This window comes from Schistosoma haematobium, chromosome 4, assembly GCF_000699445.3.
Source record: "Schistosoma haematobium chromosome 4, whole genome shotgun sequence".
Lineage (NCBI taxonomy): Eukaryota > Metazoa > Platyhelminthes > Trematoda > Strigeidida > Schistosomatidae > Schistosoma > Schistosoma haematobium.
In genome coordinates this window covers 14,224,123-14,240,616 of record NC_067199.1, presented here as the reverse complement: position 1 = coordinate 14,240,616, position 16,494 = coordinate 14,224,123, and the positions used below count along the sequence as shown (strand labels likewise).

Genomic DNA, 16,494 nt, shown 5'->3' with positions numbered 1-16,494 from the left:
GGCGGCCAGACCAAAACATGGCACAAGTCCATGAAGTCACTGACAAGTGGACTGAGTCATGTTGGTAGGTGTAGACTACCTGGTTGGGGACTGCGAGATGATAGCAACCGATGGTTAGAGACCCTGAATGACATGGCTCAAAATCGTTTGCAATGGCGCAGGTGCACACACTCTATGTGTTCTCCCAAATATTGATCTCCTTATTCCTCCTTGTCTTTTTTTTCTCTTCCCAAATTTATTTCACTGTATTATACTCTTTAAGTAACATCTCCAAGCACTAATCTTCCCGATTACTGCTTATACTCTTATTACCTCTACCACTACGGGATTCGAATCGACCACTGCATCTCTGTGCTAATGTGGTGTGGCAACTCGAACTGATGTACGTACGTACGAAGTTCTACGTTGTTACTGACTGACTGACTAAGTTCACCAAAGTGATGCGTGTTCGGCTTTGGTCTGGTACTAAGAAACCACAATTATAAATGCTTGGTAATTCCAATCTGATTGACGAACTTTCCAGCGATATAATCCAACGTAGGATGTGATATATCCCAATTACAGTCTATAAATGTAGATAGTATTTGATTTAGACTTCAGTTAACTCAATCACAAACGAAGATAGAACGAGGCATGTATGAGTAGTAGTGTATTTGTTAGCCAGCAAGAGTATGTCACGCTATGTGGTTGCACAACGGAAGTGTTCAAGGTCATTTACCGAAACAACAGTTACAGTCATTTAGTGTTAAATATACATACAGTGAAAGTTTGACAAGATAAATACAAATAATATTAAAAACTATTTACAAAATAAACTTGTCAGTCATATCTCCACAATCCCGTTTGCCAATACAAACAGCTAACTAAGCCGTTTCTTCTCCTGCTATCAATTCAATTTGTAAGCTGACATAACTCTCAACAGCTTCCATACTCTTGACTTTTCTCTGTTAGGTCGATCCCATATTTCTCTAATACATTTCACCACCCTGTCTAGTTAACATCAGCTGCGGAGACCTGAATAACAATGTATCTAATGAAAATAATTCAGTTTAGGTTTAATGTACTGATTTAACATAACATCACACTTTCGTCACAAATGACGCAGCTTTATTGTTGTTTTGTTCCATTCGTTGTTCTTTTCTCGCATCCTTCCTTCATTAACACCACCTTATCAGTATAAATCTCTTTACCTGATACTTCTGATAATCCTTCCTACGGGAAGCTAGAACAGGAATTACTCAAAAATTGCTAGCGATAAGCAACAATTGGTATTCTTAAAATTTCAGCTTTTACTTCAGAAATTATTCGTTTACAATGTTATATTTCCTATCTCACTTCATTTCTGAACCAAAACCGATCATCATGACGCATCAGAAACTAAGTGTGCTAACTTGTACAATATTTCCATAATATAACCAATTGATAAATTCTAGAATAGTTGGGAAATAATGGTCTCAATTCATGATACATAAACCCGCCTACTGCAGGCTGAATATTTCACTTGATCTGAACCCACTTCTAAATTCCAAAATACAGTTTTCCAAACTGTTTCTAAGCGTCTATCATGGTGCTTATATTTACATAACTAATAGATTACAACAACATTAATATGACTTTAGAATTCAGCATATTTCTACCAGAAAGTCCGGTCTGGAAATACCTATCATTCATTAACTCTGAACAACCATAGTAACAATAATGATAATAACAACACATTAGCTATGGTCAACCATCCAGTTATGAATAAATGAAAGTATTTACATCAGGATAACTGCAAGTCAAATTTTTTTAAAGTTAATAATATGCAAAGAAATACTACTAAATATATAAATCTGAATGAATATGAAAATTTATACGGTGACTTGTCTGTAATACTATGTCATGATTTTAATTTGCAATTCATTGAATCACAATATAGTTTAACATTGATTACAATAGCTGGAATACTGCTGATTGTTATTAGACGTCTTTTTATAACAGTATAATTTACTGAAGTCAAACCTCCAATCGGATTGCGAATCAAGTTCATCTTAAAGAAAAAAAGAAATATATATATATATATATATATATATATATATATATATATATATATATATATATATATAACTAATCCAATTATACAACAATGAATTTCATTCAATAGTACTAAATTATGAAATATTTTCTTTTAACACAACCATTTACATGCTTGTATACATAGAACAAAAATGAACATGATCAAAATTAAGCATTTGTTAAGTAATTTTTGAATTTATAAGCCTCTACAATTAATAGAGGTTACATAAAGTACTAGTGAACAGGTTAATATGCATTAGTTCGAGATTATCAACTCCTAGCAAACTACATTTGAACAGTAAAACAATAGAATCCTCTTTCAAGAAACGGATAATTTACCTTTCAATATCATTAATGCAAACTATTAGGATGAACAGATGTTTGAAATATCTTTCAAATGAAAAATTTAGTGCAGTATATATATATATATATATATATATATATATATATATATATATATCTTCCATGATCGAACATTGCAGGATATGAGCAATATGTTTAAATGGTTGATCTATTTTATTTGAACTGAAAAGCACTACCGAGAGGTGTCATTCAGATGTTAAGATTTTTCAAGTAAGTACAGAAATAATATTTAGCTTTGCGTTACGGAAGTAGAATGAAATTGAGTTATCCCAATGATGGAACAAGCAATATATATATATATATATATATATATATATATATATATATATGCATTCGACACTTATTTTTTTCTAATGTCTGATAATTTTGAAACGATGGTGACAATTAACAGCTCAGTTCAACGTTTTGATGTTGCGTTTTCTGACATGAATTTTTATCACTAAGACACATTGTCGTTTCGGACATCATCAGTGCTAACTTCATAACGTGGTTGTGTTAATTGTTGAATAAAACAAATTTCGACGAATTTCACATTTTTTGTGATAATTCAAGTAATTCTGTCTGTACATGGTAGGACGATTTGAATTTGAGTTCGTGGAGGTGATTTCGTGACGGCAGATTTATATTCATTAGCTTCTCATCTATTCCAGGTATGTCTTAATATCCCTTCAATTTCGATCGTTTTCAGGTTTTTTTGTTGTTTAAACGACTGATAAGCGGAGAACTGATAAGCATTAAGAGGAAATTCGAAGTTTTTTCACCTCTTTGTTAATCTTATTCGACTTAAAATTTATGGAATTAGATAGTAATGAAAAAATTAAGTTGATTGTATTTAAAAAATAACTAGTTTTTAACAACTTACAACATCAGGATTATAGTAGGTCTTAACGTCTCGTTTATGTTGATCTTCTTGATGAATATGACGGAAAGCTTTTAGCCCCATGGTAACATTAATTGGCGTTACAATCTAATAAGTTGGTTGAAAAAAATTATGAAATGTAAACTTTTTCAAAAACCTTAGTATATTTGGATTGTAGAATCCAGAACGCTGGTTTCTTTCTATTTGGGACACACCAACCAAATGTAATTGTACCCCAATATTAGTATTGTATTAACACTGACACCTGAACCTAGTGCCTATCGCTTTAAACTCTAGCTAATTGTGCACCACGTTGACGAGTCCCAAATAAGACGAAACACGCATCTTGGGTTTCATTACTAACCACAATGCGAGTGTGCCGTGACTTGTAATAAAGATCGTGTATCGAGGATTCCGCTGAAGATGAATATATGCCAATTAATTATGACTTAGTTCTGAACATAGACAAGGAAATAATGCAAAGTCCTTAGAATTTAATCGTTAGTATATTTTTACAGTTATAACGCGAATAATAGAACTCAGTAATTAAATATTTGTTTATATATTATGCACTAGGTCGTACAATTTAGGTGGTTAAGAACAGTTATGTGAAGTGTGAATATGGTATCTGAGAGTTGACATCAGTTAAAGTGACCTACAAGAAGTTATTTCATAACAAATAAAACGCTATTTTAAATGCACCACTATCGAAAACTCGGTCCAAAATCATTGGAATCAATCAAATTTATAAATTTTCCAGCATGATGTTTATTCCTCAAACATTTTGTCTGTATTTTTTATTTGAAGTAAACCACAAAAAATATCTGGTGCACTACAAGTTTGAGGTAGAGTGAGGACATTTATTACTGGGTCATCAATTTTCAATTCAAAAGTTTTATGAGAAATAATAAAAACGTAGTCTATATTAGAAGTTTCTTTAATCAAAACTCCCAAGAGTTTTACATTTAAACAACCTGATAATGACGATCGACAGAAGATTCATAAATGATTAGTAATGAAAGAAGACCTAATGAAGAGGTCACATACGTACAATCTACCAGTACTGTGAATCAGTATGATATGTGAATTCAAATGATAGGCGGAAAGTGAATTAAATCAATTATTTAGTTAAATAAAAATGTCTGCAAAAAAGACAAAAACAAAGTGACATGTTTAACGGATACATGTTTGTAAGCCAACAGGACATTCTGGAACTAAGCATTTAGAGTTTCAAGTGTTGCTTAGGGTTGCACATATTGAGAAAGAATACTTCTTCCTATGATACCTACGATGAAACCAGCGAGACCAATCAAATAATATCAGAAATAGGGAGATACAACATGGAGGTATTAGGAATAAGTGAAATCCATTCGACCCTAGCTCGACAGAAAAGGTTAGATTTGGCAGCGATGCTGTCGTACTCTTATCACGAGTAAGAAAATGCTCTGCACACACAGAGAGTTGCACTGATGCACTCATAGAATGGAAATTTCATGAATTTAAACTCATTAAAGCATCATTCAAGACAAAGGAGGGAATCACAAGGAATGTTATCCAATGTTATCCACCCACCAATGATAGCAATGAACATGATGAAGATCAGTTCTACTCGAGGCTGCAATCGATCATAGCAAAGTGTCCCAGGAAGAACCTAACCATCCCGATGGGAGATCTAAACCACGATGTCGGAATGGACAACATCGGGCATCAAGATAACATGGAGTGAATGGGAGAAAGGAACGAGAATGGTGACAGGCTCGCAAGTTTATGTGCATTCAACAAGACGGTTATGGGTGACACAATATTCCCACACAAACACATACACAATGCTACATGGGTTTCACCGAATCACATTACACAGAACCAGATCGATCAGATTTGCATTACTAAATAATTCAGAAGGTCAATGATCGATGGAAGGCGTGAGAACCAGGAGATGAGCTGACACAGCTTCAGATCACCACTAGCTGGTGGTTGCCAGGATAAAACTGAAGCTAAAGAAACATTGGACAACTGGGGAAACAGCATTACAAAGGTTCAACACAGCCTTCCCTCGAAATACTAGCAGACTCAACGAATTCAAGTTAGCTCTCAACAACAGGTTTCAAGCCTTACAATATCTACTCAAATAAGAAGAAACTGATACAGGGGACAATTGGGAAGGGATGGAGCAAGCACTAACTTCAACCTTTTATGACATTCTGGACCGAATCAAGCATTATTATCAGAAATGGATCTCTATCGAAACAGTGAACAAGATCCAATGATGGAAGAGCAAGAAGACAGCAATTAAAAACAGCCGAACCAGATCAGAGAAATTCAAGTCGCATAATGAACACACAGAAGCAAACACATAAGAAAGGAAGAGCACTGGAGCTGACAAACGGAAATACGTGGAAGACACAGCAACGACAGTGGAAAAAGCTGAGATTGAAGGAAATTTGTGACAACTTTACGACAGAACAATGAAGCTAGTAGGGACATATGTTAAGCCCAAAGTCTGGGCAAGGATAAAGAAGGCAAACCGATTACTGTAATTCAAGTAGAGAAGCATAGGTGGATGGAACACTCTGAAGAACCCTTGAACAAAATAGCTTCATCAAACTACGGAGACATCACAGTACTATCTGCCGTGGTACGGCGGAGAGTGGGGAGAATCAACTTTCACTCTCGAAATTTTCTCATATAACCACGTGCATACAACCACTGCCAGGAAAGTCCTACCCACTGCCTTCTCGCGGCAGGGGTGTTGTTTACGAAACTGAAAGGGCGAAAAAGAATTTTCGGTGGATATGGAGGATCCACAATGGGGATTTCGAAAAACCTGTTTCCAAACCAATGGTGCACATGGGCTCCAGGATACTAAGGAAACAAACGACATAAGAAGCCATTGTTGGTCACTGGCTACCATGGGACTGCATCTATTTACGTTGCTCCACCGCCTTGCGGATTAGACTTTTAGGTCAAAGGCTAGGGGTATGCCCCTCGAAAAAAACCACTTGTTTCGGTTTAGGCAACCTGGGCAGTATCACACAAATCGGACGACTTATGTGGAGCAGATCTATTTGGTGCCTCCTTGTACCAATATTTACGTTTAAATAACAATAAGTCTAATGATAAGGCTAATTGATGGCAATCAGAAGTGATCTAAATTTTAGGTGCATTTGATTGGCTATGAAATGGATCGATTTCCTAAAGATTTGGGAGGTTAGCACGTAGCAAACCATGCATCAGTATCAGATTCCGGACACTGCTCGTCACAAGACTATCAGTACTTGGAAAAGTGTTCAGCAGTGTTGTTGAACCGGATGAAACATTCAATAAACGCTTAACATTGAGAACAACAGGACGGATTCCGTGGGGACCGGTCATGCACAGTCAAAACAGTGACACTACTGATCAATGGAATGAAATTCGTCACTATACATCAATTTCATTGACTATGAGAAAGCATTTGACAATGTGAATATAATGATATGGAACCTTCAACACTATGGTGTACCTGGGAAAGTCGCCAACATCATCTGGAAGTCATACAGTGGACTACACAGCAAATTTGTGCATGGAGGACGGCTGAATTCTATGTGAATACTGGTATCATTAAATTATTTGTTCCGAAAGGAGCTTTCTAATAAACTAATAAACGGGAAACCTCAATAAAATACTATACTAAATAGAGTTTGTTGACTAATCTGCCAATTCGAATTTACTAACATTAACTGAAAACAAAAACAAAAGTAAAAGAACTGTTTTATTTCAACCAGAAAAGAAATTCATATGTGAATTAATATCAATATGAATTCTGATTATTATTACCTTAAATCCTTTCGATTTTAAACGTATCTGAAATTCATCATCCTCTCGTCCCCATCCCCAAAATGAGTTTGACATACCACCAACTAAACTGTATTGAGTTCTTTTAATGATTAAAACACCACCGGCATATTCTTTAAAATAATAATAACGTGGATGAAGATAAAATGGAATAAGATGAATCGGTCCTAATTCCGATGGCATATTATATTTTAATGCCGGATCTTCAGGTAGTAAGTCAACATCATGTAAAGCCAAATATTTTGTAAAAGGAAGTTTTAAACATTGTGAAGATAACTGATACAATGAATTTTTTTGAGTAATACTTTCAACAATAATTCCATTAACTTCAGCTTCAAGTGACTCAAGTGCTCCTACATTTAACAAAGCTCCTCTATTAAACCTGAAATAAATTATTAAGACTGTTTATAATACTATGGCTTTGCTAGCGTATATAATGTATGCCAGGCACAACAAACGTCGAGCCCGAAAAAATGTGCTGTATTCCACGTTGACAAACAACAGTACGAAAATACAAAATTAACAAGATGAATGGCAAAGAAATCGAAGTAATGTGGTAGCAATAATTATGAGTAAGAATGAACATTGAGAATATGGTACAAAACACCGAGTGAAAACATACTTACGCCAGTTACCCTTCATGAAAGAGGTTGGGCCGCTCATTAGCATTCTCCATCTAACTCTATCCTGAGAAATCATTTCTAGTTCTTTCCAGTTCCATAAGGACCTTGTATCCACTGAGTGAAAATGTATGAATAAATTCATATTGAATCCGATGACTTGGAGAATGCATGGGCACTATTTCGAACGGTTCTGATAAATGTCACTAACTATTGACTGAGATTATCACATAGATCCGAACCAGGGAGCTCAAATTTAGTTACATGGCATAAATAAACAGTCAATGAATTCATGGACTGGTGCCACGTCACAGTGTGGCCACAACTCTTCAATTCAAGCCATATATATATATATATATATATATATATATATATATATATATATATATATATATATATATATATATATAACAAATAATCATATATTATTTAGACATAAGATGTTTCGGAATTCAGCTCACCGAAGATCATCCACTTGATTAATGATAAAAAATGTATGACGAACGTTTTGATTATTGAGGAAGTTGTTTAAATGAGGTATGAATTCTTGCAATTCAGTGAAACGGTCTCTAAACGGTACTAAAACTGCCATACGATTAATAGTAAGGTCTTCTTTAGAGTGATCAAATACTGGACAATTCTGACTATCAGCTGGACCCCACTTCCAATCGGATATCCTTATTATTACATCACTGACGATATAATGTTTAGTAAAATATAGGAATGCTGCAAAGAAACACAGTGCCATAAAAACGCATGTTTTCCCTTTGTATTTTCGACAGTGAAGCTGAAATAAAAACCAAAAAAATAAACTGAATGATTGGCAAAAATCTGCGTAAAAAAATACAACATATTGTCCTCGTAATTGTTTACGAAAGGAAAACAGACTGAATTCTTAGGAATTGCTGATTAAGATAACAGAAAGACAGAGGTCTCATTTGATGAATGAAGTTCCTGACCGTTGTTGCTACCTTGATATGGTGATCGGGCTTGGCTGTCGTAATGAACCAATCAAGCTATACTGCATGGAACAACAGTTCCTCAAGGTCCTACCATACCAGACAGGTCGGTTGAAGAGCGGTAAAACTAAAATCAGCTAACCCAAAGTCCGAATGTGAAGTCATACTGCTGACTGTACAAAATTGTGATGGCAGTAAGGTATTTCCATCAGACAACCAGCATAGCAACGATGCTGCCTTCCCACAAAGATAGGGCAGAGTTAGAAAAGGTTGACCCTAAAAATGCACAACTCGCCTCCGTCTCCGGCGGTAAGGTCCCATAAATACGGAGCTAACACGGAAATTACTCACATAAAGGTCGTGTGTGACCGACCTCAATCAGTTGTACCTTGGGCACTGCGGTCAGGCTCTCAGGTCACTAAGACCACCCCTAACCCAATTTTCTTTTCAGGTAACTCCAGAAGAACCCTTCCACGGTGTGGGCAACCGGGAATTGATAACTGATCTCATACCTCTAACAGCACTCGAGATCGGTGCTAATGAGGTGTGGGAACTTGGACCGATGCATATATGTGCTTGGTCCTGCATTGTAACTGACTGATGAGTGAAGTTACATCCATTATAGTGGATAGTGATCAAAACACAAACAATGTAGTGGGGTTTTTCTCCTGAGCTGGATGGTTCAGTCGTGGAGCTTTTTAATCTTCTTCTGAACGACATCATCAATACAAACTTCAAGTAGAAGTGGTCGAAGTTCTCCACATATATAGCTCACAGCTTGTCATGTAGACCTCGATCTCTAACCTGTCATTGTTTATTTTGATTGTATCTCCCACTGATTTAATTCTCGATCCCATATTTGTCCATAATTTCTCTGATTGGTCGATAAATTGGAAATCGATCCACTTGAGAACAACTGTATTTTCTTTACAAGTGTTTTCGTCAGCATATACTGCTAACAAGTGTAAGATAAAGACCTCCAATCAACTGCCCAATGGGATGGAGAATAGCTGAACAAAGTGGAAGAAAAATGGCACACATAATGATAACTGATGCACAATATAGAATCCACAAATACCAACACATCATGGATAACAAAAAGAGAAAGCTAGAGAGGATACTTACGTCAGAATATTTGGCAATCTTGACAACAGCCATGGAGATATCATGCAGACAACACAGAGAGCAATGACGAAACACCCTTGAGAAAAAACTAATCGAGATTTCATAACCACCCACGGAAGAAAGCACTAACAAATGGGTGGTCAAGCTGTCATAGCAACCGCTGACAAACATAGAACACCTACTCAGAAAAGGATTAAACCACAATACAAGTGACGCCTCGAAACTTCACAAAAATCATCCACTCGAGCTACAAATCTCCATAATCTCAAGTACTGAGACTCAAACTATACATATATACAGTTAACATTAAGCTAGTACGATTATCTCAAAAACTACAAAAACCTCTAACATTTATAAAACTCGAAATAATCTGAGGAAATTTAAAATTATTTTAATATTTTATACTCTATTTCTAGTGTCATCTTAGCATTCATAACTTTTGACCCCAACCATTTCTCGAGAAAGTAATACTTCAAAAGTGCAGTCAAATTCTAATGAAATTTTGTGCGTAGATTGATTTAATACATGAAATTCTCACATTCTTATTTAAGGTAAGATTCACAGAGGTGAATTAACTATTCAAAAGGGATTTCAGCTGAAATGGATACCTATTCAGGATGCTTAATTGCAAAAACTTTTACTCACTTGCTGTTCTATACGGATTATTACTACTATTCAACCTTTGAAATGCATATACACAGATGTCTACCTATGGACAAGATAAATAAAACGTTTCTCAAACACATTTGTGAATATAACTTAAGGAAACATTTAATTTGTTACGTATACTATGATATTTATTACTACTTAAATGTTTACTGCATAAGAACTAAACCAACTAACCTTTCTAGTGATTGTATGTAAAACGTGGTACATGAGTAGTACTAAGTTTTAAACTATCTACCCTCAATGATAAAAATCTTCTATCAATTAATTTTATGATACTTAATAAAAATTGAGTGTCTGAAGGGTACTAACTGATATGCTAATCATTAAATAAGCTTTAGTTTAAACAAAATCAGAGACAGTCAACCAGTTAATAATATTAATTTTGGTAGAGAAATAAATATACAAAGTACAGTCAGCAAAGCATATGATCGGGAAATGACCAGTATAAAATAACAAGATTCAGAGAACGTTTTAAAATAAATGCATCGACCGCAAAATAACCTATTTTAAGCCATGTCACCTATAGTCACTAATTATAGACTACAGTTATCTATACTATGTTAACCACGGAATTTGTAAGTCTAAAGATGGCTCTTTTTATGACAATCCATGCTGGTGGATATTGTTAACCATGATGACGAACACTAAGATGAATTACTGATTGCCATCAACTGGCTAGTACGATAACATTTATATTCAGAATGGAATACATTTACTTTAACAAGCACCATACTTATTAGACGTATTAGATTCCCAATTGTAGTCCCTATGTAATATTACCCAAAATTCGAAACTTAAGCATGAAAAGCACAGTTACTAATAGCAAATAAATCTAGCAGTAAACAGGAACGCTTGCTGTAACATACATGAATACATGAAAATATAGGGAAAATGAAGTCAACAATTCGAAGGACGATGAAAAGATTGTTTTAATTGTCTTATGCTTTGATTAAAACAAGCTAACTTGAGACTTAGTGTATCAAAGAAGTACAAAAGGCATGAAAATTTAACATTAGCACAACGTAGTATGGTAAGTTTCTTGAGTGAAAACAAGTGAATGAAATTTATGAATACAACATACTGAAAACATGACATTTCATGCACTGATCTATAAAAGATCGACTGCTTAAAATTAATACTAAATAGTTGTACAAATTACAAATAAACCAATCAGACGGTTATCTACGTATTTTAATGAATGCCATAAGCATACTTTCCATATAAACTGGAAACAAAATACCAATGAAATATTACTGAATGATTTAACTGTACCAGTTATCCAGTACTGAAGACTTGAACAATCCTCTAAAGAATAAGTCAATCAGCTAAAACGTAGGACACGCAAATACATCATTAGCACAACAAGATGAACACCAAATTCATAGTAGTCACATCAATGGTAGTAATGCATAAAAGAATGGACTGTGTATAAGGATATAGTACAGGAAGAGAGAATTAGTTCGTAGAAAGAAAGATATAAAGCAATTTCAATCTCACGGTTTAAGGGATGACAAAGAGTGTATACACCGACGCCATTGTGATCAATTCTGAGCCATGTCACCAAGAGTCTCCAACCATTGGTTACCATAGTCACACGAACTCCAACCAAGTAGTCAGCATCTATCAACATGGCTTACATAAGTAGTTAGTGACTTCGAGAACTGATGCCATGTTTTGGTTTGGCCATCCCTAACTTTCTTTCAACCATCCCCAACACATTGCGCGTCGTGGTAATCGGTATTATTTTATTTATTTATTTGAACACATAAATATTGGTACAAGAGAGCGCCAATATATATGCGCCACACAAAACAATGGGAATTCGAAGAGAAGTAGAAAGAGAAAAAAAAACAGCTAAGGAACGCAAAAGAAAAAGAGAACAATGACGAAGAGATTGGAGTAAGGTAGTGTGGTAGTAACGACGGAACGAAAAGGTACAATCGGAAGAAATCTTTCAGGTAAAGGAGACACAACCACTTTTTATGAAGAAAGTAAAAGAAGGTTACAGCAGGATCGCCATTGGCTTCTATTCTGAGCCATATCTGATAACGTCTCTAGCCACTGTGTAGCACCATCTCTCGGACCCCAACCAGGGAGTCGTGAAGGACCAACACAAGCCAGTCCTTTGCAGCTTTCTTTCATGCCACGACACCATGTCATGCACTGACCACCTCTCCGCTTCTTCCAACCAGTCCCAGAGTCGGCAAATAATGCACGACGTGGAATTCTCTGGGACGACATTCGGAGAACATGTCCAAGCCACCGAAGTCGGTGTTTCAAGATGGTGACACCAATTGAGTTATCATCTCTGTGCCCGAACACACGATGCCGAACCTCTGCATTACTGACATGGTGTTGCCACTGAATGTCAGCAATCCTTCGGAGACAGCGATGATCGAACACAGAGAGTCGTCTAACGTCCTCAACTCGGAGAGACCAGGTTTCGCAAGCATAGAGCAGAACTGCTCTCACCGACGCGTTGTAGATCCGACCTTTCACAGCCAGACTAACATCACGAAGGCGCCAAAGGTGGCCCAGATTGGCATAAGCCGCTCTGGCTTTCACTATTCGTGCATTGATCTCATCACTCACACCTCCACCAGCACTTATGCAGCTACCCAGATACACGAACTTCTCAACTACGTCTATCTGCTCACCGTCCAGGGTGAGTACAGGATTAGAATCCTGCCAGTCTTGTAGAAGTACTTTGCACTTCGAAGGTGCAAAGCACATACCATACCTACGGACACTGATTGCCAACTGATTAAGTGCGGATTGCATGCCTTGGGCATTATCGCACAGTAAGACAATATCGTCCGCATACTCAAGGTCGAGAAGTCTTTCTCCAGGCAACAGATCCACACCACCATTACTTACATTCATCAGAGCTGTTTCCAGAATGTCATCGATGGCAAAGTTGAAGAGGAATGGTGATATTGGGCAACCCTGCCTAACCCCACTACTCGAATGGAACAATGGAGAGAGGTGGTTGTATGCCCTCACTCTGCCTGAGGTGTTTGTATATAGGGCTTTAGGGATGTTAATAAACTTCTCAGGCACACCCTTCTTCAATAGACAATCCCAGAGAACAGTCCTATCCAACGAATCGAAGGCAGCCCTGATGTCAAGAAACACTACGATTGTTGGCCTTTGAAAAGTATGGCGGTGTTCTAACATTTGGCGGAGGGTGAAGATATGATCAATACATCCTCGACCAGAACGAAACCCAGCCTGCTCCTCGCGAGTCAATCTTTCTCGGGTTTTGAACAACCTACGAAGAATGACGGAAGCCAATAGCTTGGACGCAATCGGAAGTAAACTTATCCCCCGATAGTTGTTACAAGAACGACGTGAACCCTTTTTAAAGATAGGGACAACTATCGACTCATTCCATGACGTTGGTACACTCTCTAGTTCCCAAACCTTTGTAAACAACGTCGTCAATTCCTTAGTCAAAAAGTCACCACCATCTTTAAAAAGAGCCGGAGGTAAGTCATCTGGGCCAGGTGATTTGTAACGCTTCAAGAGTTGGAGTTCCTTGCGGACTTCCTCCTCGTTTGGTGGATCAGTCGTCACCGGCCATGGAGGGCAGGACAGTCTGACCGATGTTGCCGGAGCAGCAGGCCAGTTGAACTGCCCTTCAAAAATTCTGCCCATCGTCCAAGACGTCGATGGATGTTAGTGATTGGCATCCCATCATCCTCGCAGATTGTTTCACTCACACCAGACTTCTTGCTGCCAGTGGCTCGGATGAGCTGGAAGAGCTTCCGGTAGTTACCAGATGCAGCTGCTGCTTCCAGCTCATTAGCACGCATCGACCACCAGGCTTCTCGGTCCTTACGCAAGCTTTGCCCGATTTCCTTACGTAACATCCTTCGTTTATGGTCAAACTCACGGTCACCCGGAGTAGACCGACGGGCTTCAATGAGTTGTAAGGAACCAGAAGAAACCCAGTGCTTAAAAGCGGGACGTTTCGCAAACCCACAACTGACTGTATCCGCCATTTTCATGGCGTCACGCAATTGCAACCAATGCTCATCTATACTTTTCGGTGGAGTGGTAGCTAGCCTAGAGGCTAGCTCGGTTCGATACTTACTAGCAACAGAAGTTGCAGCCAGCTTGCTAACATCAATCCGTTGATGGCGTTCACTTCGTTGTCCACTGAAAAGTAAGGCAAGATTGGCGCAGACCAAGGCATGGTCAGAGTCCAGATAGGTACTCCAAAAGGAGCGGCAGTCTTTTACACAACCACGCCAGCGGTAGCTGATCGCGATGTGATCAATCTGAGTCCAGGCTTGAGATGCAGAGGGAGGACGCCAGGTGGCACATCGGCGATGACTGTGCCGAAAGTTAGTGCCAGCCAGAAACAGGTCGTGGTCTGTGCATAGTTGCAGTAGACGGTCCTCGTTATCTGTCCTGCAACCAACAAGTCCCCATCAGTCACCTAAACGACTCTCTTCTGTGCCTAGACACCCGACCTGAGCATTCAAGTCTCCGGCCAGTACTACAATATCTGTCGAACGCACTTTCTGGAGAAGAACAGATAACTGGTGGTAAAACTCATCCTTGATTGCATCCGGGCTGCAATCTGTCGGGGCATAGGCGGAGATGACGAAAAGACATCGTTTCTCACGCCGATTTCTTCTCACTTTGATGGAACTTTCTAATCTAACAGCACATAACCGACTGTTAATGGGGATCCAATCGACAAGTGCTGCCTCAGCTCTAGCGCTTAGTGCGACACCAACGCCAGCAAGACCAGACGAAGATGCCACAGGGTCCCCGGATAAGCGCACGTAAAACAAGCTTTTCGAAGCGACAGATGGAGATCGAATTTGTAGTACTTCGCCAGAGTCTTGAATACGGGTCTCGGATAGACAACACACGTCGATATTAAGACTTTCCAAAGACATAGCCAGCCCTATCTGTTGTCCGACCTGCATAAATGTGCGAACGTTGAAGGCAGCCAGTTTGAATGGTGCACGTGGTATCAGAAAATCTGCTTCAGTCCTCGTGTTCGGTGGTAACATACAATTTTCAACCGGACAGTGACTCGAGAACGTTTAGATACAGTCGGATTTCCACCAAAGACGAGCCGCTGCATAAGTATAAAAGAGGGTGAATAATGTGGAAAATAATAATAATAATGATAATAATAACAATAATGACAATAATAGTAGTAATAATAATATTAGTATTAATAATGACAATAAATGTAATGATAATAATCAGAATCAATTGTTTGATTTTCAAAGCGAGAAAGATAATTTCCATAGGCATATAGAGTTCATCAATTTGTGTGTGGGCTGTGATACTGCCCGGGTGCCCAAACCGAAGCAGGTGGTTATCTTAGGGGGCCACTCCCCGAGCCTTTGACCTAAAGGTCTAACCCACAAGGCAGTGGAGCATCGTAAGGAGATGCAGTCCCATGGCAGCCGGTGACCAACGATTGGTTCATACGCCATTCGTTCCCGCAGGATACTGGAGCCCATGTGCACCATTGATTTGGAATCCGGTTAAAGCGCCGGACATTCGCTTTTCGTCCTCTCATTTTCGTAGACAACACCCCCGCCACGAGAAGGCAATGAGTAGGACTTCCCTGGCAGAGGCTGCATACGCGTGGCCGTGTGAGAGTATTTCGAGAGGGAGAGCGGACTCTCCGCACTCTCGGCCGTACCAGGGCATTCAGGGGGCATACGTAACAAGTGGCCCAACCATCTCAGTTTATGAAGATTTACAACCTCATCAACTGATTTACCATCATTCCCTAATACCTTGCGTCTAACCTCACTATTACTTACCCGATGATCCCAGCAGATGCGAGCTATATTTCTAAGACATCTGTGGTCAAATACTAGAGTATCTTCTACTCTTGGTGGCTACGTTTCGCAGCCGTAAAGTAGAACAGAACGAACTGTCGTGCAGTATACTCGTCCTTAATTGATAGACGGATATGTCACCTTCGACATAGGTAGCGCAAGATGGCAAAAGCAAAATGAGCTTTCTGAAT

At 38.3% G+C, this 16,494-nt stretch overlaps 1 protein-coding gene across 1 annotated transcript; it reads right to left on the bottom strand.

Annotated features, from left to right (window-relative positions):
• Positions 1 to 314: 314 nt before the first annotated feature.
• On the bottom strand, positions 315 to 10,712 carry MCTS1_3 (Malignant T-cell-amplified sequence 1). Its single transcript, XM_051215741.1, has 4 exons — positions 8,193 to 10,712; positions 7,094 to 7,493; positions 3,281 to 3,385; positions 315 to 2,029 (listed from the first exon to the last, which is right to left on the bottom strand). The coding sequence occupies exons 1-4, from the start codon at positions 8,477 to 8,479 to the stop codon at positions 1,880 to 1,882; spliced, it is 942 nt and encodes a 313-aa protein (XP_051066272.1). The 5' UTR covers positions 8,480 to 10,712; the 3' UTR covers positions 315 to 1,879.
• Positions 10,713 to 16,494: the final 5,782 nt, after the last annotated feature.

Bases quoted from the DNA above. Each gene is read 5' to 3' on its own strand.
- MCTS1_3 (XM_051215741.1), bottom strand. From the start codon at position 8,479: ATGGCACTGTGTTTCTTTGCAGCATTCCTATATTTTACTAAACATTAT. The intron at 7,494-8,192 runs GTGAGCTGAATT...AATTTATTTCAG, and splicing joins AATCAAGTGGATGATCTTCG to GTTTAATAGAGGAGCTTTGT. The intron at 2,030-3,280 runs GTAAGTTGTTAA...TTTTTCTTTAAG, and splicing joins CCTACTATAATCCTGATGTT to ATGAACTTGATTCGCAATCC.